Source organism: Syngnathus typhle, linkage group LG4 (genome assembly GCF_033458585.1).
Source record: "Syngnathus typhle isolate RoL2023-S1 ecotype Sweden linkage group LG4, RoL_Styp_1.0, whole genome shotgun sequence".
NCBI classification, from domain to species: Eukaryota; Metazoa; Chordata; class Actinopteri; order Syngnathiformes; family Syngnathidae; genus Syngnathus; species Syngnathus typhle.
Window position 1 is genome coordinate 8,482,697 of NC_083741.1, and position 27,871 is coordinate 8,510,567.

At 44.0% G+C, this 27,871-nt stretch overlaps 1 protein-coding gene across 1 annotated transcript; it reads right to left on the reverse strand.

Annotated features, from left to right (window-relative positions):
• On the reverse strand, window positions 1–6,314 carry LOC133152853 (zinc finger protein 260-like). Its single transcript, XM_061276795.1, has 3 exons — window positions 6,187–6,314; window positions 2,734–2,843; window positions 1–2,591 (listed from the first exon to the last, which is right to left on the reverse strand). Exons 2-3 carry the CDS (start codon window positions 2,834–2,836, stop codon window positions 640–642), a joined length of 2,055 nt encoding a protein of 684 aa, XP_061132779.1. The 5' UTR covers window positions 2,837–2,843; window positions 6,187–6,314; the 3' UTR covers window positions 1–639.
• Between the last annotated feature and the right edge of the window lie 21,557 nt (window positions 6,315–27,871).

A 27,871-nucleotide genomic window follows, 5' to 3' on the forward strand; every position in this document is an offset into this window, starting at 1 on the left:
TTGAGACGTCAATACTGTGAAGTAAACAACTTTTTAATGAAATGTCTTAATACACCTCAAGTACATTTTAACATGTTATTAGTAACGTAAAGTAACAAAAAAAAACTGTTGAAGAAAAATGGGGGATATCCAACACTATTTCATTTTTTTTTTATCCACATCATCATTGGTTTAAAGTCCGCTTTCCAGGCATGAACATGAAAAGCTGAACAAAACAAAATCCTGAACCAACACTAATAAGAACCAAGCAACTTGCCCTAAATATGAACACACAACTAAAAACAAAATAAACATCTGTATCATGAAACATACAAAACTATTATCATTCCGAGGCCGGTTAATTTTATCCTCAAATTCATAGGTAAAACTAAAATGAATTGAACTTAAAGGAAAGGAGTTCAGCATCTCAATCAAAAGGTGCATACTAGAATAGAACTATTATTGATGCATAAACTCATAAAGTCTGCTCAAAAAGAAGGTGAGAACTCCATGGATCATTGCTCATCTCTCCAAAACACTCAGAATTCTTAATAGAGACTCTTTGGCAACTGACTGAGCAGGCAACAGGTTTCTCTCCAGTGTGGGCTCCTGCGTGCCTGATTAAGCTTACCCTGAGAGACTGTTTGGCCGAACTGAGCATTAAAAAGGTTTCTCACCAGTGTGGATTCTTGTGTGCCTATTTAAATTTCCCTCGTGAGAGAATTTTTGGCCACAAACTGAGCATGAAAAAGGTTTCTCGCCAGTGTGGATTCTTGTGTGCCTTTTTAAATCTCCCCATTGAGAGAATTTTTGGCCACAAACTGAGCATGAGAAAGGTTTCTCGCCAGTGTGGGTTCTTGTGTGCGTATTTAAATTTTCCCTCCGAGAGAACTTTTGCCCACAAACTGAGCAAGAAAAAGGTTTCTCGCCAGTGTGGATTCTTGTGTGCCTATTTAAGTGTCTCTTTATAGAGAATTTTTGGCCACAAACTGAGCATGAAAAAGGTTTCTCGCCAGTGTGGATTCTTGTGTGCGTGTTTAAATCTCCCCTCTGAGAGAATTTCTGGCCACAAACTGAGCATGAAAAAGGTTTCTCGCCAGTGTGGATTCTTGTATGAATTTTTAAAGATCCACTCAGAGAGAATTTCTGGCCACAAACTGAGCATGAAAAAGGTTTCTCGCCAGTGTGGATTCTTGTGTGCCTTTTTAAATCTCCCCATTGAGAGAATGTTTGGCCACAAACTGAGCATGAGAAAGGTTTCTCGCCAGTGTGGGTTCTTGTGTGCGTATTTAAATTTTCCCTCCGAGAGAACTTTTGCCCACAAACTGAGCATGAAAAAGGTTTCTCGCCAGTGTGGATTCTTGTGTGCCTATTTAAACTTGCCCTCTCAGAGAATTTTTGGCCACAAACTGAGCATGAAAAAGGTTTCTCGCCAGTGTGGATTCTTGTGTGCCTATTTAAACTTGCACTCTCAGAGAATCTTTGGCCACAAACTGTGCATGAGAAAGGTTTCTCGCCAGTGTGGGTTCTTGTGTGCGTGTTTAAATCTCCCCTCCGAGAGAATTTCTGGCCACAAACTGAGCATGAAAAAGGTTTCTCGCCAGTGTGGATTCTTGTATGACTGTTTAAGTGTCCCTTTATAGAGAATTTCTGGCCACAAATTGAGCATGAAAAAGGTTTCTCGCCAGTGTGGATTCTTGTGTGCCTGTTTAACGCTCCCCTCTGAGAGAATTTTTGGCCACAAACTGAGCACGAGAAAGGTTTCTCGCCAGTGTGGATTCTTGTATGACTGTTTAAGTGTCCCTTTATAGAGAATTTCTGGCCACAAATTGAGCATGAAAAAGGTTTCTCGCCAGTGTGGATTCTTGTGTGCACATTTAAACCTCCCCGCTGAGAAAACATTTGGCCACAAACTGAGCATGAAAAAGGTTTCTCGCCAGTGTGCATTCTTGTGTGCTTATTTAAACTTCCCCTCTCAGAGAATTTTTGGCCAAAAACTGAGCATGAAAAAGGTTTCTCACCAGTGTGGATTTTTGTGTGCATTGTTAAAGATCCACTCTGAGAGAATTTTTTGCAAGAATCTGAACAGCAAAAGTTTTTGTTTTTTGTGTGCATTCTCATGTGTTGTTTCAAACTACTGCTATGACGGAAAAAAATTCCACAGTGAGAACATTGCCTGTGTTTGTTTTGAGAGTCATCATCATCAGCAGCAGCAGGAACATGTGACAACACGTCATCACTATCGGATAGTGGAGCTGCTTGTGATCCACCACAGTTGTCTCCATCACCTTCTCTGGTCATATGTGGACTAGAGCTGCAGCTTGGAGGCTCCGCCCCTTTGCTCACCTCACGTTGAGCCTCATCTAAACGCTTCACAAGTACACCAGTCAATGGCATCTCACAGGTATCTTCCTCCTCCTTTTTGATGTCGCAGGAGTCCTCTCCGTCCTCTTTCTGACAAGGCCGCTCCGGCTCTTCCTCCTCTTTTATAGTGGAAAGAAACTTCTGCTCCATTTGTTCATTGAAGTGGTGTACCTCTTTGCCCACATCTTCCTCTTTAATGCCTGTGCGGTCCAGCTCCTCCTGCTTAGGACGAATAGCTTCACTGATGTCTGCAAAACAGGACAAACACATATTAACAGTGAAAGTTACAGTTGAAGAGAAACTGGCAAAAAACGATACAGGGGCTTTTTCAATCGGCATACGACACATGATTTCGATAGAATTCATAATAGAAACTAGACGTGTACTAACCTGCTCTGCGCAACACAACATAAGGCTGCAGCCAAAGATGTTCCAGTTGTCGACGACTGCGGTCCTTTTCCTTCACGTACTTTGCTGTGGTCCTTGCAGACATTTTCCCACTGCAATCACAAAACTGGTTCAACGATATTTGGCTAACAAAAGTGTCTTTAGTAGGGGTGTAACGATACATCGATACACATCGATTAATCGATATAATGCTCTACGATTTATTGGTATCGATGCTAAAGGTAAACATCGATTTATATCGCCGTGTTTGACCTCGGACATTAGACGCGACTTTATTTTGAAATCCAGTTCATTGTTGCTTGCTTCCTCTTTCCGGGAGCAGTGCGCGCGTGTTGTGTTGTGAGGAGCGCACGCACGTAAAAGGGGAGGCGACAACTAGTACGCGGCTCCTGGGCTGGTGCTATGGCTAGTGTCCAAAAAGACGAGGAAATTTGCTCCCCTTTAGGCTTCAAGTCATTCGTTTGGAAGCACTTTGGATTCCAAAGAAAAGATGGCTCAACGGACAAGACACGTGCAGTTTGTAAATCCTGCCATGCGGTGATCAAATATTCAGGGAGCACAAATCTCGCCGCACATTTAAAGAAAAAACACGACATCAAAGTTAAGTGTTTAAGTAAGCAATTTGTATACAACAATACTCTTGTAATTTTCTAAATAAAGAGTTTGCAGTACCTTGTTGATTTTGCGTATGAATTGTTATAAATCAGGATATTGTTCTATATTTTTTTATTTAAAAAAATATATATCGATCGTAGAGCACTATATCGCGATATATCGTGAATGAATCGCAGCAGGCTTTAAGATATCGGCAAATATCGTATCGAAGTTCTTTATATCGATATTATATCGTATCGTGACAAAACCCGCGATTTACACCCCTAGTCTTTAGATCAGCGGCAAGCGAGCTATTTGTTGAAGTAATTGAAATATAGGTTATCCCGTATTTACGCAATAGTATTTTGTGTTGTGCTAGATAGTTTGGCAAGAAAATAAACTTAGCAAAAGACCGGCGAGTCGCTCGCATTGTTCTACAACGCCTATGTACCTCGGAATTCCTAACAAAATGAAAATAGCAGGCGCAAATCATGGTCAGGTTAGACAAACTCATGTTCATATGTGTGTAAATCTTCTTATTTCATATAGAATCGATCTTTATTGTCATTGTCACATGTACAACGACATTTATATAAACATGACTGCTCAATCAGCACACAGAGCTGCGTAAGCTTCCAATAGATAGATACCAAATGGTCAGGTGACCACACCAAGTAGTCAGAAATTTGCCTTATAAGGACATCCTTTTGCTTTCCCGCCTTTTCCGGACAGTACAAAACCTTCTCACCTGGAAGGTGGGGGTTGTTGTTTGGTCTGCTGGATTGCCACGTGTACTGACCGCCATTATACAACCCAAGATCCTGCCAATAAATCTTTGTTTTTCTTTCTCAACGACGGACATCTCAAACAACACGCAATATGCGTCAACTTCGACTTGTTTTGTTTACAACTTGAACTTAAAGCGATCCAATAGACACATAACCACATTTCATGTAGATCGGACCTGTTTTAGCAAACGTGATTACGCGTTATCATCTGGTAGATTACGCGTTATCATCTGGTAGAGTGCATGATTCAAGAATTTTATTGGCCATGTTTGAGCGTGCCAAATTTGACTTCGGTACGAAGGCATTGAGACTGAAAATCGGGAGCATGCCTGCCTGCAACCATCACTGCTAATCCTTGACTTTTGAGTATTCCCACAGTACAGTATTACTCTTGGTCCGGGCAAGAACCAGCATGTGATGATGGCTCATTTGAGAGCCAACATTCGTCGAGGGTACTCAAGCTAAATAGCATAAAGTTAGCACTGTGCTAGCTACCACGTTCATGAAAGCGACCAGCACTTCTGTACAGCAACCAAGCAGTACTACAAATATCGTTGCCTATGATCACTTAGGTCAGTGGTCCCCAACCTTTTTTGCGCCACGGACCGGTTACATGTCAGAAATATTTTCGCGGACCCGCATTTATATAAATAAATCTGCGGCGTAGCCCACAGGAAAAAAAATCGAACATCACCCACGCCGTTCGCTGATCGCTAAAACAACATCCGGGTCCGGGAGGAAAATGGTGAATGGATAACATTGCGCCCATAGAATATCGCAAGCACATTCGCGCAAGACCGAAAGAAAAAAAACGGCATGAAAATGAAGAATCGAAAAAGCTTGATTTTTTTTCAACCGGGGCGCGGCGAGAAACCTTTTTCCTGCTCAGTTTGTGGCCAAAAATTATCTCAGAAGAACCATTTAAAAAGGCACACAAGAATCCACACTGGTGAGAAACCTTTTTCATGCTCAGTTTGTGGCCAAAATTTCTCTCAGAGGAACCATTTAAAAAGGCACACAAGAATCCACACTGCCGAGAAACCTTTTTCATGCTCAGTTTGTGGCCAAAGAGTCTCCATTGGGCATTCTGAGAGTGTTGGGGAGATAAGTAATGATTCGTGAAGTTTTCCCTTTCAATTTGAGCAAACTTTATGAATTTTTGCATCGATGATAATATCGTGAACTGGTCTCGGGATGATAATAGTTTTGTAGTTTTCATTATACTTGGTGTTAATTTTGTTTCTAGTTGTGGTTTTTAACAGTAGTATATTTAATATTCAGGGCAAATTGCGTAGGGTCTATTAGTGTTTAGGTTTTAGTTTTGTTCAGCTTTTCATGTTTATCTTAAGGTTTTTGCCCCCATTTTTGTCAAGACGTTTTGAACAATGTGGAATGATGTGGAGAGGTATTGAATCATATGGAATTATGTCAAATGATATTAAACGATGATGAATGATGACACGGGTCATGTGATACACTTTAAGAAATGGAGATCCATGAGATCACTCTTATTTATTCATTGTTTGTGCCTTCTTGGTTTTATTTTTTGGTGTTGTTTACTTGTATGTATATTGTGTACTATGTCTTGTCACCGTGGGAGAGTGGGAACGTAATTCCGATTTCTTTGTGTGTCTTGGCTTCTAAAGAAATTGACATTAAAGCAGACACTGATGTAATTCCCAACCTTTATGACACAAGTAAGTTAAGTATCACAAACACCATATCAAAGTCAAAGTTTGCTTTATTGTCAATTTCTTCACGTCAAGACATACAAATAGATCGAAAATATCATTAGTTCATTTGATACTTTCCTGCTCTCCTTGAGTGTGTTTCTAACACCAATTCAGCAGTAAGCCTAACTCCTGCTAAGGTAGCACTGAGTAAGGGTATAGCTTCCAAAGCTCCTTTTTATTGCAGTGTTCTCCCAAAACATGGAGTAAAACTGAGAAGCAATACAGAAAAAATACGACATAAACATTCATACTTACAATAAAGACTCCTCATAAATAATGCGAAAATATGATAGAGCTTTAAGGTATAAATGGAAACTTACAGACGATGATGTCGAAGGCACAAACAGAAACAAGGATGGCCATGGACGAACACTTGACTAGCACTAGCTGCACACGGCTTGTTGTGATTAAAACAAAACGGCCGACGGCCGACTTCCTGCTAGACATCGCCTACGGCCGACTTCCTGCTAGACATCGCCTTCAAAATAAAGGTCTATCTATCAAATGCAATATAAACCAATATAATACAGTCAAACAGACAAGTTTCAGGGCAGAACAGATACCACAGCATTAACCTCAAATTAATCAAACAGATCACATACACTAAAACCAGACCTAATTTTGACATTGAAGGCTTTGGCCACCAGTGTGCGTATGAAGTGGCGGGCTGTGCATTTCACACCGAGGCCTTCAGTAGTGCTCCGTCTGAATCAATCCAACCCTAAATAACTTACCCTACTGGCCCGAATATAAGACGGGTTTTTTTGCATTGAAATAAGACTAAAAAAGTGGGGGTCATCTTACATTCGGGGTCTAAACATTATACCTATTTACAACGCTAGATGGCGCCAGATATTTTTAAAGCGAAGGGCATATACTCTTATTGTGCCCTACGATCGGCAGGTACGCCCATATGTATGTATGAATGAATTATCCGTTGCCAGCCGATCGCACGGCACACCGAGACGAACAACCATCCGGACTCACACCTCGGGGCAATTTGAAGTGCTCAATTGGCCTACCAAGCATGTTTTTGGGATGTGGGAAGAAACCGGAGTTCCTGGAGAAAACCCATGCGGGCACGGGGAGAACATGCAAACTCCATACAGGAGTGGGAGAAACAGCAACGTGTACACATTCTGTTATACAAATTCATATACTTTTTCATGGTCATATATGAGCAGCGCCAAGTTCCTGGGGGTGCACATCAGTGAGGATCTCTCCTGGTCCACCAACACCACACAAATAGAGCATGCACTTATCCCTTGATGTTATTGTTATGCAAATGAAGTGCAGGTGTTTTGGGGGGAGGGGCTGTAAGTGTCATGGGGGAAGGGGTGCAGGTGTTTTAGGGGGGAGGGGGAGCAAGTGTTGTGGGGGATGTGCTGCAGTGTCACTAAGATAACACTAGATGGTGACATTCGCACAGGAAAAAAATTGACAGGAAAAAAATTGAGATGGAGAGGTGCAGTGTCACTAAGATAACACTAGAGGGTAGTATTTGTAAGGGGGAGAAATGGGTGGGAGGCTTAGGTGTTTTTTTTTTTTTTTTTTTTTTTGGAGACAGAATGTCTGAAGAAAGAAGATTTAAGTTGAAGTAAAGGGGAGACATTTAGATTTAAGTTGAACTATTTACAAAAGTAGCGACTCTGAACTTGCAGATTATAAGGGTTTTTTGGAAACAAAATGTTTGAAGAAAGGTGTTATGTTGGGACATGTTTGAAATTAGTATCTTATTTAACTTTTTTATCTTATTTCACATTTATATAGAAGTATTACTTTTTATTTAGCTGAAATAACGTAATTTCGTTTTTGTGTACAGCGTGTGTTTACAAAATGACAATAAAGTCTGTGTAAGATTTAAGTTGAAGTAAAGGGGAGACATTTAGATTTAAGTTGAACTATTTATAAAAGCAGCGACTCTGAACTTGCAGATTATAAGGTTTTTTTTTTGGAAACAAAATGTTTGAAGAAAGGTGTTATGTTGTGACATGTTTGAAATTAGTATCTTATTTAACTTTTTTATCTTATTTCACATTTATATAGAAGTATTACTTTTTATTTAGCTGAAATAACGTAATTTCGTTTTTGTGTACAGCGTGTGTTTACAAAATGACAATAAAATCTGTCTAAGATTTAAGTTGAAGTAAAGGGGAGACATTTAGATTTAACGCCGCAACTCTCCTCACCGCCTAGCTACAGACAGCAATTCGATCGCCTCTTCGGACCCCCGTTAATCTTCGAGGTAACGCCATCTACCGGTTCGGAGAATGAAGAAACCTTCGAGCTGGTAGAGAGTCTACCATCGACATCTGCGGGTCCATCAGTGCCATCTGCGGGCCCGGCGGGGGGTGAGACCTACCTGCCAGAAGAGGCGGAGCGTCAGCCCCTGCGTCTGCTCGACGACACTAGTGCGAGTCTCGACTTGCCCTTCTTATCAAACTCTGACATTGCCCACATACTAGCTCCTGAATCGCTAGCTATGGCTGATGAAAGCTATGCCGATTTCCTGATGCTGGACAACACTATTGTGGCAGACTCTCCTCTCGACGAAGCTGACATCCCGCCGCTGACATCTACACCTGCACAAGTCGATGTTCATCAGGACATCTACACTATGAACATTGAACCATTTACATCTTTGACGGTTGAGGATTACGTAAAGGTGAAACTAATGATATCTTATATGTTGTATGACGCGTTATTACAACATGCTAAGATGATGTGTGACGGATGTGCGCTCGATGACTTCAGCCAGCTTCATCACACGTGTTTGACTATTGAGGATCGCTGCATTTATTACTACGTGAACTACGAGAGTGTGATGGCAGAGCTATGTAATGATAATTTCCTCCGTACGTTATCGACTATGCTTTTTTTTTTTCAACACATCGGTTCCTCTTAAAACCTTGCGCGACACAGCTACAGCCATTTTGCACGACTTCGCGCACGAGAACAGGATCTTTGCTAGGTTGCGCTCCGTAAAACAAGAATCTAGCAGTGTTGCGGTGTTGGGCAAGAGCGTGATCGGCTTATTATTCAGAACTTTCGGGAAGACAGAATGGGAGATTCTGTAAGAAACACATGGGCCCAGCTGGCTGCCGATCTCGCGTTGTTTCTGGATTACTTTAAAACTCATCTGCTTGCTGATATTATTACCTGGTTAAGAGGTCTTAAAACATTGATTGAAACAAAATTGCCAATGCCTATGCTATTTCCATTTATACGCTGTGGTCAAACTTAGAAAAAACGTTTTTTTTTATCTTCATTTTTTATTATGTTTTACTGTGTGCTTTATTCTGAATTTTATTTGTAATAAACTGTGACCAACAAAAGTGATTGTTTTCTGTGTGTTTTCTATTAAAATATCATACCTGTATACTTTATTACCTGTGCCACACTCTGTTTTGCTTCAATCTGCATTTCACAATGGCTCGTAACAGTTCTCTGAAAAAAATCTACTATAACGCTGTAAACCCGGCTAGTTTTGGAGGAGAAGCACGTTTGCACAAAGGAGCTACTGGTCACTGTAAAAACACTAGTATTAAAAAAGTGAAAGCGTTCCTAGCAGACCAAGACACATATACTTTACATAAACCAGCCAGAATAACTTTTCCTAGAAATAAAGTTTTTGTTCGAGGTCCTATGAAGCAGTTTCAGGCAGACTTATGTGACTTACAGTCACTGTCACGCTACAATGACGGATTCAAATATTTACTGACTGTAATTGATGTGTTTTCGAAACGCGCATTTGTACGAGTTCTGAAGACCAAATCAGCTCCGCATGTCTCTCGGGCGTTTGAAGAAGTGCTAACAGTTAGCGGGGTACCGTCAAGATTGCAGACAGATAAAGGGAAATAATTTTTTAACAAACATTTCCAGAAATTAATGAGACAGAATAATATTTTACATTTTGCCACGTCTTCCGATACAAAAGCGCAAACGGTTGAACGCTTTAAAAAAACATTGAAATCAAGAATGTGGCGTTATTTCACCGCAAAAAACACACAACGATACGTAGACGTGATTCAGGAATTTATCACCAGCTATAATGACAGTGTTCATAGCAGTATAAAAATGACACCTAATGCTGTCAATGAGGAAAATCGCAACGTTGTTTTTACTAACTTGTATGGCAAAAACCCCTTCCGACGAGGAATCAAGTTCCGGTTGGCTCCGGGGGACACGGTCCGTCTCTCCAAACTCAGAGGCACCTTTGAGAAAGGTTACTTGCAGAGTTTCACGGATGAAATATTCAAGATAACACAACGACTCCACCGTGTCCCGCCTGTCTACAAAATATCAGACTTGGACGGTGTGCTTATAGAAGGCACTATTTACAAAGCTGAATTACAAAAAGTAAAAATGAAAAAAAATAAGATTTTCCGGATACAGAAAATTCTTAAATCACGCACTGTGTCAGGCAAGAAGGAGCTACTCGTCCACTGGGTCGGCTGGCCAACCAAATTTGACAGCTGGGTGCCTGCAAATAGCGTTAAAGACATTTAAAAACTGATAGGATAGTCATTCTGTTAAAATCTCGAGATGGGTGATGTACAAAGAGAATTCTACGTAACATTAGCCTCAAATGCTAGCATGCACATCTTTCCTGACAACACGCTTTCAGAATTTAAAGTGGAATTAGCGCAACATATCGATTTAAAAGGATCATGGCCGAACCGGTAGATGGCGTTACCTCGAAGATTAACGGGGGTCCGAAGAGGCGATCGAATTGCTGTCTGTAGCTAGGCGGTGAGGAGAGTTGCGGCGTTGAGAGGAAGGCGATGTCTGCGTAGTTTGTCGGGGGAGTAGAATCTTTGAAGACAGACCATACATCTGCCGGCTGTGGCTCCGTCCCATACGGAGGAAGGAATTCAAAGTTCTTTGATGGCGTTTGAACCGCTACCTCAGCCGTCGCGTTTGTTTGCGGAAATCTGCTGATGTTTCTATCTGCAGGAGTTTCATCAGGGCTGGACCAGAGAGTGAGCAGACAATCTGGAACAGTCTGAACACCTCTGGAAAGTTTCTCTCCTGGGCCCTTCTCCATAGGTGGAAAGCTTGATAGAAGACGTCGGGCAGATCTTTGGGCCATCTTGTTGTTGATCTCTTGTCTGGATTCAGGTACGAGTTGGTTTCAAGTCTGAGAGAGCTCGGTACTTATACAGAAAGTCTAGGGGCGTAAACACTCCCCATGTCTAAAGTTATGCTAATGTTTACATGTGTACGTGCAGGTAGGTGTGCGTGTGCGCGTGCATGTAAGTGTGCGCGTGCGTGTAAGTGTGCGCGTGCATGTGCGCGTGCGTGTAAGTGTGTGTGTGTGTGCGTGCGTGTGTGTGTGTGTGTGTGTGCGTGGTGTAAGGAGTTGAGGAGTTTAAAAGTTATTTTTTAGTAAGGCTAATCTAAAGTTAATTTACGTTTCGCTCCAACGATATTTGTCCAGACACGACTTGCAACAAAGAGCCTTGAAATACTATCACTAGAGGCTTGCATCTTTTCTTGCCATTCAGTTAAAGGCACATTAAGTAATGTTTGAAAAACCCCACATTCGTTATTGAACGCTTCTAATGTTAAATAAAGCAAATCGACTACCTCGCCATCTTCTTGGCCCTCAATAGTTTGTGGATAAACTTTAACCCGCAAAAAACATTTTCCGCTCGCCGTAATTCTTGAAACCCAAGTCATGTTCAGTACACCTTGTACACCGTAATCGTTTAAAAAATCAGTCAAAACCCGGGGCAGGAGCTGATTTAGCACACCCCAGTCGTTCGAAGAAAATAAACCAAATGTATTGTTACCGTTAGAATCTCCTCGGCTTTTCATGAAGAAAAATAGCTCCCCGACTTCATAAAAAAATTTAAACCCCCATCGAGTCTCTGTTGTCAGGTCCCAGCTCTGTTCAAGTTTCTCTGTAGAAGGCTGCTGCATACGCTTGAGGTACATATGTTTTTTCCTAGGAGCATTTAACAATCCGTCGTCAGCTTTATGAGATAAATGAATAGTAACAGGCGTTTCAGCGATCATGATTTAAGCTTCAAGTTTAGCACCGTCGCTTTAAACTCAGCGCTCACCAACCCTGACCTTAAATATACTTGCGTAGGTCCACCCACCGTCTCCTTAAAACCACACCTTTGTCACGTGTTTTACTCGAGACATGTTAGACTACTCCTAAAACTATCTAAGCAAAATGTAGTATGTTAAAAGTACACCAAATATACTAAAATATAAAGCTTTCAGAAGCCTTCAACTGTTTTCTCAAAATGACCTCTGACACAGCACAGCATAGTTGAGTCCAGTAAAAACTGGTATATTCTAATCAGATCAGAGTCGTTGCCTTTGTGAATAGTTCAGAATCGTAGAGAGTCGTTACCCCAAATTCTCCTCCCTTTGTCCTGACATCTCTCTAAAAACTTACAGCTGCCCGCATTCTTCAGAGTCGTTGACCCAAGTTTTCTCCTGACATATCTCTCTCTCTAAAAAAGCAACATTTCTTACAGTTTTTCTCCCCTTTTGTAAATGCTTCAAATCTTAAAATACTAATTTCAAACATGTCCCAACATAACACCTTTCTTCAGACATTTTGTTTCCAAAAAAAACCCTATAATCTGCAAGTTCAGAGTCGCTGCCTTTGTAAATAGTTCAACTTAAATCTAAATGTCTCCCCTTTGCTTCAACTTAAATCTTAGACAGACTTTATTGTCATTTTGTAAACACACGCTGCACACAAAAACGAAATTACGTTATTTCAACTAAATAAAAAGTGATATTTCTATATAAATGTGAAATAAGATAAAAAAGTTAAATAAGATACTAATTTCAAACATGTCCCAACATAACACCTTTCTTCAAACATTTTGTTTCCAAAAAAAAAACCTTATAATCTGCAAGTTCAGAGTCGCTGCTTTTGTAAATAGTTCAACTTAAATCTAAATGTCTCCCCTTTACTTCAACTTAAATCTTAGACAGACTTTATTGTCATTTTGTAAACACACGCTGTAAACAAAAACGAAATTACGTTATTTCAGCTAAATAAAAAGTAATACTTCTATATAAATGTGAAATAAGATAAAAAAGTTAAATAAGATACTAATTTCAAACATGTCCCAACATAACACCTTTCTTCAAACATTTTGTTTCCAAAAAAAAAACCTTATAATCTGCAAGTTCAGAGTCGCTGCTTTTGTAAATAGTTCAACTTAAATCTAAATGTCTCCCCTTTACTTCAACTTAAATCTTAGACAGACTTTATTGTCATTTTGTAAACACACGCTGTACACAAAAACGAAATTACGTTATTTCAGCTAAATAAAAAGTAATACTTCTATATAAATGTGAAATAAGATAAAAAAGTTAAATAAGATACTAATCTCAAACATGTCCCAACATAACACCTTTCTTCAAACATTTTGTTTCCAAAAAAAACCTTATAATCTGCAAGTTCAGAGTCGCTACTTTTGTAAATAGTTCAACTTAAATCTAAATGTCTCCCCTTTACTTCAACTTAAATCTCCTTTCTTCAGACATTCTGTCTCCAAAAAAAACAAAAAACAAAAAAAACCCACCTAAGCCTCCCACCCATTTCTCCCCCTTACAAATACTACCCTCTAGTGTTATCTTAGTGACACTGCACCTCTCCATCTCAATTCTTTTCCTGTCAATTTTTTTCCTGTGCGAATGTCGCCATCTAGTGTTATCTTAGTGACACTGCAGCACATCCCCCACAACACTTGCTCCCCCTCCCCCCTAAAACACCTGCACCCCCTTCCCCCATGACACTTACAGCCCCTCCCCCCAAAACACCTGCACTTCATTTGCATAACAATAACATCAAGGGATAAGTGCATGCTCTATTTGTGTGTAACACCGCATCACTGGCAAAGAAAGCCCAGCGCCGCCTGTACTTCCTGCGGAAACTCAGGCGAGCGAGCGCTCCTCCGGCCGTCATGACTGCATTTTACCGCGGCACCATTGAGAGCATCCTCTCCAGCTGTATTGCTGTTTGGGGTGGCGGCTGCACTGACTACAACTTGAAGGCCCTGCAGCGCATAGTGAACACTGCTGGCAAGATTGCTGGTGCTTCGCTCCCCTCCTTGAAGGACATTTACACCTCCCATCTCACCCGCAAGGCGACCACGATTGTGAGTGATGCGAGTCACCCCGCTCACTCTTTGTTCGAGCTTCTGCCCTCTGGGAAGAGGTACAGAAGCCTGCGCTCCCGCACCTCCAGACTCTCAAACAGCTTCATACTCCAGGCTGTTAGGATCCTGAACTCGCTCCCCCGTTCTGCGTAGCGTCCTGTACTTTTACTGTCTGAACTGTCTGAATGCACACTGGCTCTTATTATTTATTATTTGTTATTACTCTTATTTATTGTTTGTGCCTTTTTGTTTATGATGTTTTTTACTTTTGCGCTATGCTTGCTGGCTCCGTTATTTATTGTGTTATCTGTTTATTTATTATTTATTCATCACTCTTACTATTGATTGTTTGAATTTTTGCCTTCTTGTTTTTATATTGTGTCGCGTACATGTATGTCTATCGTGTTATGTTTCTCGTCACCGTGGGATAGAGAAAAACGTAATTTCGGTCTCTTTGTGTGTTGTGACATGTGGAGAGATTGACAATAAAGCTGACTTTGACTTTGACTTTGAAATACTCTTATTGTTTGACATAAACATGACAGCTCATTCAAGGGCACAGATACAGTACACCAGAGGTGTCGAACTCTAGACCTCGGCGGCCGCGTTCCAATATGTTTTCCGAGTTACCCTTGTTAAACACACCTGAGTGAAAAGATCAGTTCATTTTCACGTTCTGCAAGAGCCTAACGTTTGACACAGGTGCACTTAACGAGGGAATCTTGGAAAACATGTTGGAATGCGGCCCCCGAGGACTGGAGTGTGACACCCCTGCAGTACACAGAACTGAGCAACCTTCCAATACACATGGGCACAAATGAGACACACACACGCACCCACACATTGGAGTGCAAGTGTTTCCATTTGTTGAGGCTGATGATGAAAGTAAACACAATTTATAAGAAAAAAATAAAGGGGTTGGGGGGGTTCTGCATACCACTCAGAAAGCAGGTAGTTGTGCCTCTGGTTCAGATACTTTGCTTTCAGGTACTTTATATTATTATACTTTATATAGTATTTTTCACCTACACACAATTGTCTGTCTTTTGTTAACCAAAGACAAATAACAAGTTTCTCTTTGGTAACGCGCCGTGAGTGGCTGCCTCCCAGCAGTGTTCTCTCTTTTCCTCTTTATTTCCTTCTTTTCTCCTTTTTCTTTCTGTCTTTTTGTCCATTCGGTGATGCTGGTGCCTTCTACCGCACCTCGGTATCACTTCGGATCGGATATTTTATTTTACTTTTTTTTTTTTCTTCCTGGGACCGGGATCATCGGTCGAGACCGGCGTAACTCTACGACGGCTTCCTGCTTATCCGGCCAGTGATGACCGGGTCCCTCGCCTTGCAGCCGCAACCCCTGTGGGGAGTCCGGTCCCTCGTGCTCGTCGGAACCGACTTTCGCCGTGCTAGCCCCGTGGTGACCATCTGCACGTGCCCCGACTGGGTGCCACAACAATGATGAAACATCTTTGAAAAGCTGATTTGGGGGAAAACGTCCATCCATCCATCCATCTTCTTCCGCCTATCCGGGGTCGGGTCGCGGGGGCAGCAGCTTCAGGAGGGACTCCCAGACTTCCCTCTCCCCAGCCACTTCGACTAGCTCATCCCGGGGGATCCCAAGGCGTTCCCAGGCCAGCTGAGAGACATAGTCTCTCCAGCGCGTCCTGGGTCGTCCCCGGGGTCTCCTACCGGTGGGACATGCCCGGAACACCTCCCCAGGGAGGCGTCCAGGAGGCATCCTGATGAGATGCCCGAGCCACCTCATCTGGCTCCTCTCAACGTGGAGGAGCAGCGACTCTACTCCGAGTCTCTCCCGGATGACCGAACTTCTCACCCTATCTCTAAGGGAGAGCCCGGACATCCTGCGGAGAAAACTCATTTCGGCCGCTTGTATCCGGGATCTCGTTCTTTCGGTCACGACCCATAGCTCGTGACCATAGGTGAGGGTAGGAGCGTAAATCGACCGGTAAATTGAGAGCTTTGCCTTTTGGCTCAGCTCTCTCTTTACCACGACGGACCGGTACAAAGTCCGCATTACTGCCGACGCTGCACCGATCCGCCTGTCGATCTCGCGCTCCATTCTCCCCTCACTCGTGAACAAGACCCCAAGATACTTAAACTCCTCCACTTGGGGCAGGATCTCATCCCCGACCTGGAGAGGGCATTCCACCCTTTTCCGATCGAGGACCATGGACTCGGATTTGGAGGTGCTGACCTTCATCCCGACCGCTTCACACTCGGCTGCGAACCGCTCCAGTGAGAGCTGGAGATCACGGCCTGAAGAAGCCAACAGCACCACGTCGTCTGCAAAAAGCAGAGACGCGATGCTGAGGTCCCCAAACCGGACACCCTCAACGCCTCGGCTGCGCCTAGAAATTCTGTCCATAAAAACTATGAACAGAATCGGTGACAAAGGGCAGCCTTGGCGGAGTCCAACCCTCACTGAGAACGAATCCGACTTACTGCCGGAAATGCGGACCAAACTCTGGCATCGGTGATACAGGGACCGAACCGCCCTTATCAGTTGGCTCGGTACCCCGTACTCCCGAAGCACCCCCCAGAGAACCTCCCGAGGGACACGGTCGAACGCCTTCTCCAAGTCCACAAAACACATGTGGACTGGTTGGGCGAACTCCCATGCACCCTCGAGGATCCTGCTGAGGGTGAAGAGCTGGTCCACTGTTCCACGGCCAGGACGAAAGCCACACTGTTCCTCCTGAATCCGAGGTTCGACCTCCCGACGGACCCTCCTCTCCAGCACCCCTGAATAGACCTTCCCAGGGAGGCTGAGGAGTGTAATTCCCCTGTAATTGGAACACACCCTCCGGTCCCCCTTCTTAAAGAGGGGAACCACCACCCCAGTCTGCCAATCCAGAGGCACTGTCCCCGATGTCCACGCGATGCTGTAGAGACGTGTCAGCCATGACAGCCCCACAACATCCAGAGCCCTTAAGAAATCCGGGCGGATCTCGTCCACCCCCGGGGCCTTGCCACCGAGGAGTTTTTTAACTACCTCAGTGACTTCAACCCCAGAGATTGGAGAGTCCGCCTCAGAGTCCCCAGGCCCTGCCTCCACAATGGAGGGCGTGTCGGTGGAATTGAGGAGGTCTTCGAAGTATTCTCTCCACCGAAACACGACGTCCCTAGTCGAGGTCAGCAGCACGCCATCTCCACTGTAAACAGTGTTGACGTTGCACTGCTTCCCCCTCCTGAGACGCCGGATGGTGGACCAGAATTTCCTCGAAGCCGTCCGGAAGTCATTCTCCATGGCCTCGCCAAACTCCTCCCACGCCCGGGTTTTTGCCTCAGCAACCGCCGAAGCCGCGTTCCGCTTGGCCATCCGGTACCTGTCAGCTGCCTCGGGAGTCCCGCAGGCCAAAACGGCCCGATAGGACTCCTTCTTCAGCTTGACGGCATCCCTTACCGCCGGTGTCCACCAGCGGGTTCGGGGATTGCCGCCACGACAGGCACCAATGACCTTACGGCCGCAGCTCCGGTCGGCCGCCTCAACAATGGAGGCGCGGAACAAGGTCCACTCGGACTCAATGTCCCCCGCCTCCCCCGGGACCTGGGAAAAGTTCTGCCGGAGGTGGGAGTTGAAGCTCTTCCTGACAGGGGATTCCGCCAGACGTTCCCAGCAGACCCTCACAGAACGTTTGGGTCTGCCATGTCGGACCGGCATCTTCCCCCACCATCGGAGCCAACCCACCACCAGGTGGTGATCAGTTGACAGCTCCGCCCCTCTCTTCGCCCGAGTGTCCAAAACATGCGGCCGCAAATCCGATGACACGACTACAAAGTCGATCATCGAACTGCGGCCTAGGGTGTCCTGGTGCCAAGTGCACACATGGACACCCTTATGTTTGAACATGGTGTTCATTATAGAAAATCCGTGTCGAGCACAGAAGTCCAACAATAGAACACCGCTCGGGTTCAGATCGGGGGGGCCGTTCCTCCCAATCACGCCCTTCCAGGTCTCACTGTCATTGCCCACGTGAGCATTGAAGTCACCCAGTAGAACGATGGAGTCCCCAGAAGGAGCGCTCTCCAGCACCTCCTCCAGGGACTCCAAAAAGGGTGGGTACTCTGAACTGCCGTTTGGTGCATAGACACAAACAACAGTCAGGACCCGTCCCCCCACCCGAAGGCGGAGGGAGGCTACCCTCTCGTTCACCGGGGTGAACCCCAATGTGCAGGCGCCCAGCCGGGGGGCAATAAGTATACCCACACCTGCTCGACGCCTCTCACCGTGGGCAACTCCAGAGTGGAAGAGAGTCCAGCCCCTCTCGAGAGTGCTTGAACCGGAACCCAAACTGTGCGTGGAGGCAAGTCCGACTATATCTAGTCGGAACTTTTCTGCCTCGCACACCAGCTCGGGCTCCTTTCCAGCCAGAGAGGTGACATTCCATGTCCCAAGAGCCAGCTTCTGCAGCCGGGGATCAGACCGCCAAGGTCCCTGCCTTTGGCCGCCGCCCAGCTCACACTGCACCCGACCCCTTTGGCCCCTCCCACAGGTGGTGAGCCCATGGGAAGGGGGACCCACATCTCCCCTTCGGGCTTTGCCCGGCCGGGCCCCATGGGCGGAGGCCCGGCCACCAGACGCTCGCCTTCGAGCCCCGCCTCCAGGCCTGGCTCCAGAGGGGGGCCCCGGTGACCCGCGTCCGGGCGAGGGAAATCTGTATCCATGTGTATTCTTCATCATAAGGGGCTTTTTGAGCCGTGCTTTGTCTGGTCCCTCGTGCTCGTCGGAACCGACTTTCGCCGTGCTAGCCCCGTGGTGACCATCTGCACGTGCCCCGACTGGGTGCCACAACAATGATGAAACATCTTTGAAAAGCTGATTTGGGGGAAAACGTTCAAAAGATATACCTTAAAGTCTCCACTTTAATCACGTATTATTCCTCAGACCCCCTCATTAGTGACATGTTTATGGTCAGTTATTTCCAACAACCCTTAACAATGGTGGTAGTCGGTATGCCACTGCAAATATACAGTATGAAATCTCGTGTATGACATTTTCTGAACTAAACAGATTTTTGACAATGGCGTCTTTTTAAACGCCATGGCTGGTTTGAGAACAACAGAACCACACAGACAAACTTGAAGTCTTATAACTTTTTTTTTATGGATAACAGGGCATGCCAAATCACAGCATTCTGGTATGTCTCAACAAATTACAGCAAGACAATAAAAGCACTTGAATGCATCCACACACAGACATACAAATTCTCTCTCACGCACACATATATACACACACGTAAACACACACAAGTACATATATTGTACAGACCAGAATAATTCTGAACTTCAAGGAAGTACCTACAGAAAACAGGAAGTGGACAGGCGGTCATTACCATTGACATAAATGAATGGACTAACAATTGGCCCCTTGAGGCTTAAGACAGAGGGCAGCTATCTTACATTGCCACTGGTACTTTTTCCACTGAAAAGACTGGTATAGGTGCGTTTTACCTTAGGATCCCTGAATGAAGTAATGCAAGCCTCTCGTTTGCATCGACCATCAATAGTATATGATGTGAGTATCATGAATCGTGATTTACAGGGATTGGGATTATATTTCTCATTGATTTTTTTTTTCGATGGGTTTTGACTTCGTTTTATTGTTGATGATTCTTACAGCACGATGCAGACTAATCTTCAAGTAGCACTCAGAGCTACACCTTCTCAGAGAAAATTAATACTAATTGCATTTTTAACAGTGAAATCAGCATGTCGCGCCCTTTCAAGACATATTGGTGCAACCGTACACCACACACTGCGTAAAAACACAAAATAACGGGACCGTGCTGTGGTAAAATCAACGTGTACAAGGTGCGCTCAGCGGGTGGCAACGCAAGATGGCCGCCGGTGGCTTCACTTCTCGCTACTGCTAGTAAGCGGCATTTTTAGTCCATTCATCTATAAAGCAGTGGTTTTAACACGGCGACTCCAAGTGAAGGTGACTGACTGGTTGAGTTCACACAGCGAAGTTTCAATTAGTATTCATCTCGTGAATTTACTCCTAGAATTGGGCCAATCAAAAGTCAAAGAAGTGTTCCTTGTCATGCCTTGATAGAATGTTGATTAAAAACGTTACAAATATATTTTAAAAAATAAAACATAGCTCTAAGTCAGTAGAGCCACGTGTATCCCGCCTTATCAATTAAAAACATGCCTGCACAAGTAAAGTCTACACGGCAGCATAAAGCATGACGCATACAAAGACTTTGAAAGATAAATGGATCTGCAGTGTGAACACGGCCCAGCACAGCATCCACTGATTTCCTCATAAAAGAAATCACTTTTTTTTAAAGTTGATAAAAAACAAAAGAAAAAAACGAAACCAAGATTATTACATTAGGGCAGTGCTTCTCAAATAGTGGGGCGCGCCCCCCTTGGGGGGCGCGGTGCTATTCCTGGGGGGGCGCGTGTGACCCTGGGGAACAGGCTTTTTTTTTGGCAGTACTAGAATAAAGTGTAATTGCGCGTTTACTACAGCAGGGGGCAGTGGCGCTCTCATTGTTACTTCTGTGACGTTTGCGACAGTGCAACATTTTACGACTTACAAGACAAGTTAGGATAGTCGGGGTGGGGAGGGGGGGCGCGAATAGTTTTCTTCTTGCTAGGGGGGGGCGTAACAGAAAATAATTGAGAAGCACTGCATTAGGGACATCGGGGGTAAATGTCTCAGAGTACAAAAAAAAAAAGGCACTGCCATTTGTTATTCTAAATATGACTCTCAGCCTTCTGCATGCAGGTTTTAAATGATAAATTACTCATTTGTCTTTTTCTGCACATCCCACAAATGTTGTCCTTTTGTTTAAGTGTTTTCTTTTTTACAATATACAACAAAACTCTTTAAGTCAAATATATACGCAAGCCTGCAGTCAATACAGGACATCGGCTCTTTGATGAAAATGAAATTATAAATGTAATAAAGGAGCACAGTCAAGCAGTAGAAATTTGTTACACAGGAGACGCTGTTCAATTTACAAAGAAAAAAGACACCACAAAAATAAAATGGAGTATTTCAGCTAAAATGCAGAAACTAGAACAAATCCCACAATACAAAACAGTATATTATATATATATATATATAACTTTGAAAGTACACAAATACTTTTGGAATAACACTAACTGCAACGATTGCAGCCCACACACACCGAGAAAGGGGGAATTTGGTATAAAGATCCATCGCCCAATCTCAGCCATGTTCAAATTGCAAACATTCACACAAACCGAGCATCTTTGTTTGTGCTGCCTTGAACAAATGTAAAAAGAAAAGATAAGGGGGGGCGGGGGGGGGGGGGAAGCCCACACTAGTGATAAGTCCCTTTATCTACAGCGTACTTAGATGGACCTTTTTTTCCCCTAGTGTGTGGGACACTGAAACAACCTCACGGTTGGAACTGGAGAATTTAACAAAGCAGGATTAAAAATATTTTCTATATTCCGAATCTGAACCCATCATGATATTTTTGTGTGCTACACTTCAAGGGACTTTCAGTGACAAATTCACATTTTACATACAACCATTTGGTGAATGAAGATCATTGGACAATGGAAAGCGTGTACTCCCAACAAATCCATTGTGTATCAACTGTATTTTTTTCCTTTTTCTTTTTTTTTTAAAGGCAGACCAAATAAGAGATCTGGTTGCCTCCAAGAGGAAACCACAAATATCGCCGGAGATCTAACCTAAAAAAAGTTGAACAAATACTGTACATACATATTTGCAGTTCTTCCGGAAAATATTCACAGCGCTTCAATTTTTACACATATTGTTAGGATTAAGCCTCTGCAATTGATCTGATTGATTTCTTTCCTGAAAACTCCACACACAACACCCCAGAATGGAAATACTAAGAAATCATCAATTGATTGTTTGGAGATTCTGCAGTTGACTGTACATATCGGAGCACAAACCAAAGATGTTGTCAAAGAACTGTCAGTAGATCTCTGAGACATGTAGAGTTGGGTAGTGGAACAGAATGAGTAATGTGGCCTCCATTATCAATGAATGAAAGTAGTTCAGGTCAGAGATGAGTGATTGTCCTCAAATGACACAGCCAGCCTTATGTGCTAACAATGCCTTATGATTTGTTGTTGTTGTTGTTGTCATTATGGGGTGCTGGGCGTAGCATTTTGAGGATTAAGACTGGAATCCATCCATTTTCTATACCGCTTGTCCCCACGGGGGAAACGGGCGTGCTGGAGCCTATCCCAGCAGGCATCGGGAAGTTGGCGGGGGACACCCTGAACTGGTTGCCAGGGCACGCAGAGACAAAAAGCTATCCGCACCCACACCTGTGGGAAATTTCGAGTGCTCAATCAGCCTACTATGAATGTTTTTGGGATGCGGGAGGAAACCGGAGTGCCCAGAGAGAACCCAAGCGGGCACGGTGTGAACATGCAAACTCCACACAGGGAGGGCCAGAGGTGGAATCGAACCCGCACCTTCCTAACTGTGAGGCGGACGTGCTAACCAGTGCCCCACCGTAAGACTGTAATATAAAAATATCTATCAAAAGTGAAGCCGTGTGAATACTTTCCGGATGAGCTCCTCTTCCTTGTCCTCTCCTCTGGCTCGTGTGTGACTGAACGGTGATGTTTGGACACTGAAGCTTCACATGAAAAAAAAATCTTGGTATTTGACTGAAGGATGCAAACACGAATACAAAGTTACATAAAACCATCAATTAAAAAAATGTTAATATCTGAGATGTCTGTATGGTTACCAGCCATGACTTGTTAATACATTTGGTACTTTAAATAATAATATACCTAACTGAGTAAAAGTATGACCTCTGCAACGATAATGAAGAGAAAAAGAACAGAATAAATACGAGTATCTTCCCCAAGTACTGATTAATAAGGCAAAGGACACTGGGATCAAGCTGCACATAAACAATGTCACATTGGTGCCTTGGTGGAAGCTTCTAGTTGAAGAAACAAAGGGCTCGTAATGCAGAAGAGCCCCTAACACTGAAACAAGTGCAACATCATGGCACACGTTGACTATAGTGCACGTATGCCCACGGCGACAGACTTGTTATACATGTGGCCTCACAGCAGGCACAATAAGGCACCACATCAGAGTGTTTAGTCTCTTGAAGGAAAACAATGCGCCCCCGATGACAAATATGCTGCACTTTAAATGTGTTCATGCTCATTGTGAGGATGCAGCCACTCCACTTTTTCACAGCATAGTATTTGAGGCTATGATGCGCATTATGAAGGAACGCCAGCGAAAAACCCCACAAAGGTTTGAAGCGCTGTTGTCCAATGGCATGACATCAAGTTGAAGTAAATAAACAGAACAAAATATGAAGTGACCCATGCATGCAAAAAGCTGGCTTGGTCATCGAACTGCGTGTTCAAATTTGGCACACAGTTGACGGACATGACCCGACGCCCAAACGCAGTGGCGTAGCCAGGAATTTTTCCAGTAGGGGCGCGCGCCCACAGGAAAAAAAAATCTAACATCACCCACGCCGTTCGCTGATCGCGAAAACAACATCCGGGTCCGGGAGGCAAACGGTGAATGGATAACATCGCGCACATAGAATAGCGCAAGCACATTCGCGCAAGACCGAAAGAAAATAACGGCATGAAAATGAAGAATCGAAAAAGCTAGTCGGTTTACTTCCTGCTACGTAATGATGATGTCATTTGAGTGAGGTCCCGGATGCCCTCTAGCGGAAGACACTGGGACGTTTTTATGTTGTTGACCAGCAAAGTTGGAGGCGAATTACACTCACGTAATTGGCTGTATTTTGCAAATATACGGCCCAATCATACCTGCAAACCGACCAGGTGACAAGCAAACATTGTCCACTCTGATTGGTTAGAGGATTTGTGAATCGTCACCCTGAATGCAATAGTTTTAGGAAAATGTTTTTATTGCACTGCCGTTGACAAGAAAAGCTAAAGAGAAGCAAATGCACAATATTTGCAATAGTACGTTCTTCAAAAAAGATTTTAATGTCTTCAAAATAATTCAAATGATCTTGCACAGTTAAATATCAAAGTGTTAAATGTTCAAAATGTCCCCTTTCAACATTGCAACGTCACACAAACTTAAGAGGTGATACTTGTCGCGTTTCGGGCGTAAAGATTCAAACAACACTTTGTAGAGCAACTAGACGGTCTTTATTTGCGTCTCATATTCTTCTAAACTCACAGCCATTCAACATCACTGGAACACCCCCAACCCCCACTTCCTGTTTGGCCCTTCAGAATAAAACAGCAGTACAAACACCTAACACCACATCCCCCTTTCTTTGCAAACATGAAGACGTACAAATTCTGCATGAAGGAAAAACTTTTTCTTTTCTTATCACACCACTCTTAAACATTCCCTTTTTGTTTTCTAACATACATGCTTATAAATCCAGTTTTTGTGGCCTTGTGACAACACGGCCAAACCTTGTTCTGACAGGACTTGTTGCCTTTGGAGTTTGGACAGGGGACTCACTTATGTTTGGTGTTGGTAAGGTATCCTCTGTTGGACTGATAGGAGTACTTGGGATTGCCATCTTGGGTGTAGTTTCCGGCATTGGCAGTAGATGATGTCTATTCCTCCTGATGGCTCCGGAAGGACCTTCAACCAGGTAAGAGCGGGGTGCTGAGTGAGAAGAAATGACAGTCCCTTCACTCTTAGTGTCCGTGATCCATACAGGTTGTCCTGGTGACAGTTGAGGAAGATCTCTCACACGATGTCTCCTGTTGTACCCCTCACTGTACTTTAACTTCATCTCTCCTTCCCTTGACGCCACAAAGCCCTTGTTCGGTAGACTGGGAACAAGTAACGAAGGGAGCTGGGGCACTGGAGTCCGAAGTCTTCTCCCCATTAGAAGTTGAGCTGGGCTATATCCATTAGCCAAAGGGGTCGCTCTGTAAGCTAAAAGTGCAAGATACGGGTCTTTTGCCTTCTTGAGTAGTCCCTTTACAGTTTGGACATGACGCTCAGCTTCACCATTGCTTTGTGCAAACCTTGGACTGCTGGTTACATGTCTGAAACCGTAGGCTGAGGCAAAATCTTTGAACTGTTGGCTAGAGAACTGAGGTCCGTTGTCACTGTAGAAGAATTCCGGAATACCATGTCTGGAAAAAATTGACTTTAGGTGTACTATAACGTCTTCTGATCTAGTGGGTGTCAGTTTAGCTATCTCCACGAATCTGGAATAGTAGTCCACCAGAAGTACGTAGTTGCTGTTGTTGAGTGTAAAAAGATCTGCACCTACTTTTTGCCATGGTCTCTCTGGAAGCTCGCTGGGCAGTAAAGGCTCCACTGGATTGACACGTTCTTTAATGCATGTGGTGCAGTTTTTCACAAGCTCATTTATTTGGCTACTCAAACCAGGCCACCACACTGCCTCTTTCGCTCTCTGTCTGCACCTTGACATGCCCTGATGTCCCTCATGAAGAGCTACAAGGACTTGGTTGCGCATAGTGGTAGGAATAACAAGTCTAGTGCCTTTCAGTAACAGTTCGTCATGGACTGTTAACGTGTCTCTGTGTGGCCAATATGCTTTGATTGGACCTATGAGACGGCTATAGTCTGGCCAGCCTCTCTGGCAAAATGACATGAGTTCCGAACATACACTGTCGTTTTTTTGCTCTTCTTTTAATTGTGTGATATATGTCGAGCTAGCAGGTAGGTTTTTGACTATTTCGTTCACATAGATGTTTGTATCATTTAGTAGTTCCTCCGTAGCTTTAGAGTCTGTCTCTTGATTGACAGGTGCGCGTGACAGTGTATCCGCAGTGAGAAGTGCTTTTCCTGGGGTGTGTGAGATAGAGTAACTGTACCTCATGAGCCGTAGTCTGAACCGTTGAATCCTGGGTGGAAGTTCTGTTAGTGCTTGTTGTCCCAACAGGCAGACAAGTGGCTTGTGGTCAGTCTCTAGGGAAAAATGTCTCCCGATGAGAAAGTCTTTGAATCTTTCGCATCCCCACGTTAATCCAAGCGCTTCTTTTTCCACCTGTGCATATCTCTGCTCCGTCTCTGTTAAGGAACATGAAGCATATGCTACTGGTCTCCACTCCTCACTCTCCTTTTGGAATAGGACTGCTCCAAGTCCATAAGATGAGGCATCTGCTGACAATTTCAAGTCTTTGTTCGGGTCATAGAGTGTGAGACGGGAGTGGATGCCAGCTCGTTTTTCAACTGATCAAAAGCGTTCTGCTGCGCATAGCTCCAAACCCACTGGTTTTTCTTTGACAGCAGGTCTCTCAGGGGCTTGTCTTTTTCAGCCAGACCAGAGATAAATTTTCCTAACTGGTTAACCATTCCAAGAAAGCTACGCACTTCACTGACATTTGACGGCTCCTTCATTGCTTTCACAGCTCTTACTTTGTCCGGGTCTGGTCTGACTCCCTCAGCACACAAAATGTGTCCCAGGAACTTCACCTGTAGCGTGCTCAGTTCACACTTGTCCATGTTTAGCGTGACACCGGCCGCTTGAAGTTTGTTTAGCACTGTGTGAAGTCTGGCGTTGTGTTCCGGTTGGTCCTTCCCCCAGATGAGGATGTCATCCATGTGACAAACCACACCAGGCAGCCCATTGAGAATCATTGACATTCTCCGCTGAAAATGCTCCGGGGCTGAGGCAATTCCAAACGGAAGTCTGTTAAAATGGAAGCGTCCGAATGGGGTAATGAATGTTGTGTAGTGTGCTGACTCTGGTGCCAATGGAACCTGCCAGAAGCCTCTGTTTGCATCGAGCTTGCTGAAGACTTTTGCTCCAGTCAGGGATCCAAGTGTCTGTTCAACTGAAGGCAGGATGTACTTTTCTCTGCACACTGCTTCGTTGAGGTGGGTGAGATCGACACATATGCGCACTGAGTCACTCTTAGTAGGCACTGGGACCATACCTGAGCACCATTCAGTTGGCTCTTCAACTCTGCTGATCACCCCTATTGACTCCATTCTTTCCAGTTCCTCTTTAACTTTTCCCAACAAAGGAATGGGAACGCGTCTTGGTGTGGAAAGGGAAAAAGGCACAGCATCAGGTTTCAACTTTATAGTATAAGGTTGCTGCATTAAACCCAACCCTTGACATAACTTAGGGTAGTTCTCACTCAACATTTTAATGTCTATGCTATCTGCTCTAGACACAAGGTTTAGTTTGACACTTGCTGGCCTACTTAACAGCGCCATGTTTAAGTCTCTGATAACATACACATTTTCCTGAATCTTTTGTTCACCTTTACACAGTGTTTCTTTGCACATACCTAAAACATTGAGTGGAGTGCCACCTGGTCCAATCAATGGTCTATCTGGTTTACAAAGCTCTGTTTCATTTTGGTTTATACAAAAGTACATCTGGGCTGGGATAACAGAAACATCAGCTCCAGTGTCTCTTTTAAATCTGACTTTGTGGTTTCTGATGGTTATGTCTGCATACCAAGGATCTGAACCTGCATGTACTGAACCAAGGAATATAGGTGTCTCATTACATTTCTCTGTTTCAATCATATGTATATTTTTAACAGATTTGCATACTTTACTGTAATGTCCTCTTTTACCGCATGTATGACAGGTTACATCTTTCGCTGGGCACTGTCCTTTGCCATGTGCTGGGCTTCTACCACATCTGTAGCACTGACCCTCATTTGGTGATTTAGCCATTTTGTGTTTTGGTAGACTTGGGGCTTTGTATGTAGAATGCTTTTCTCTCTTGTATTTCACTGACACTGCATCTAGGTCCGCTTTCTTTTCCCCTCTTATATCGGTTTGCTGCCTTTTAATGACTTCTGACTGCCGGGCTTGGTTCACGGCTTTTTCCAGCGTCAAATCTTTGTCCATTTGGAGTCTCTCAGCTAAACAGCTAAATTTCATACAAATACAATTAGGTTGAGACGTCAA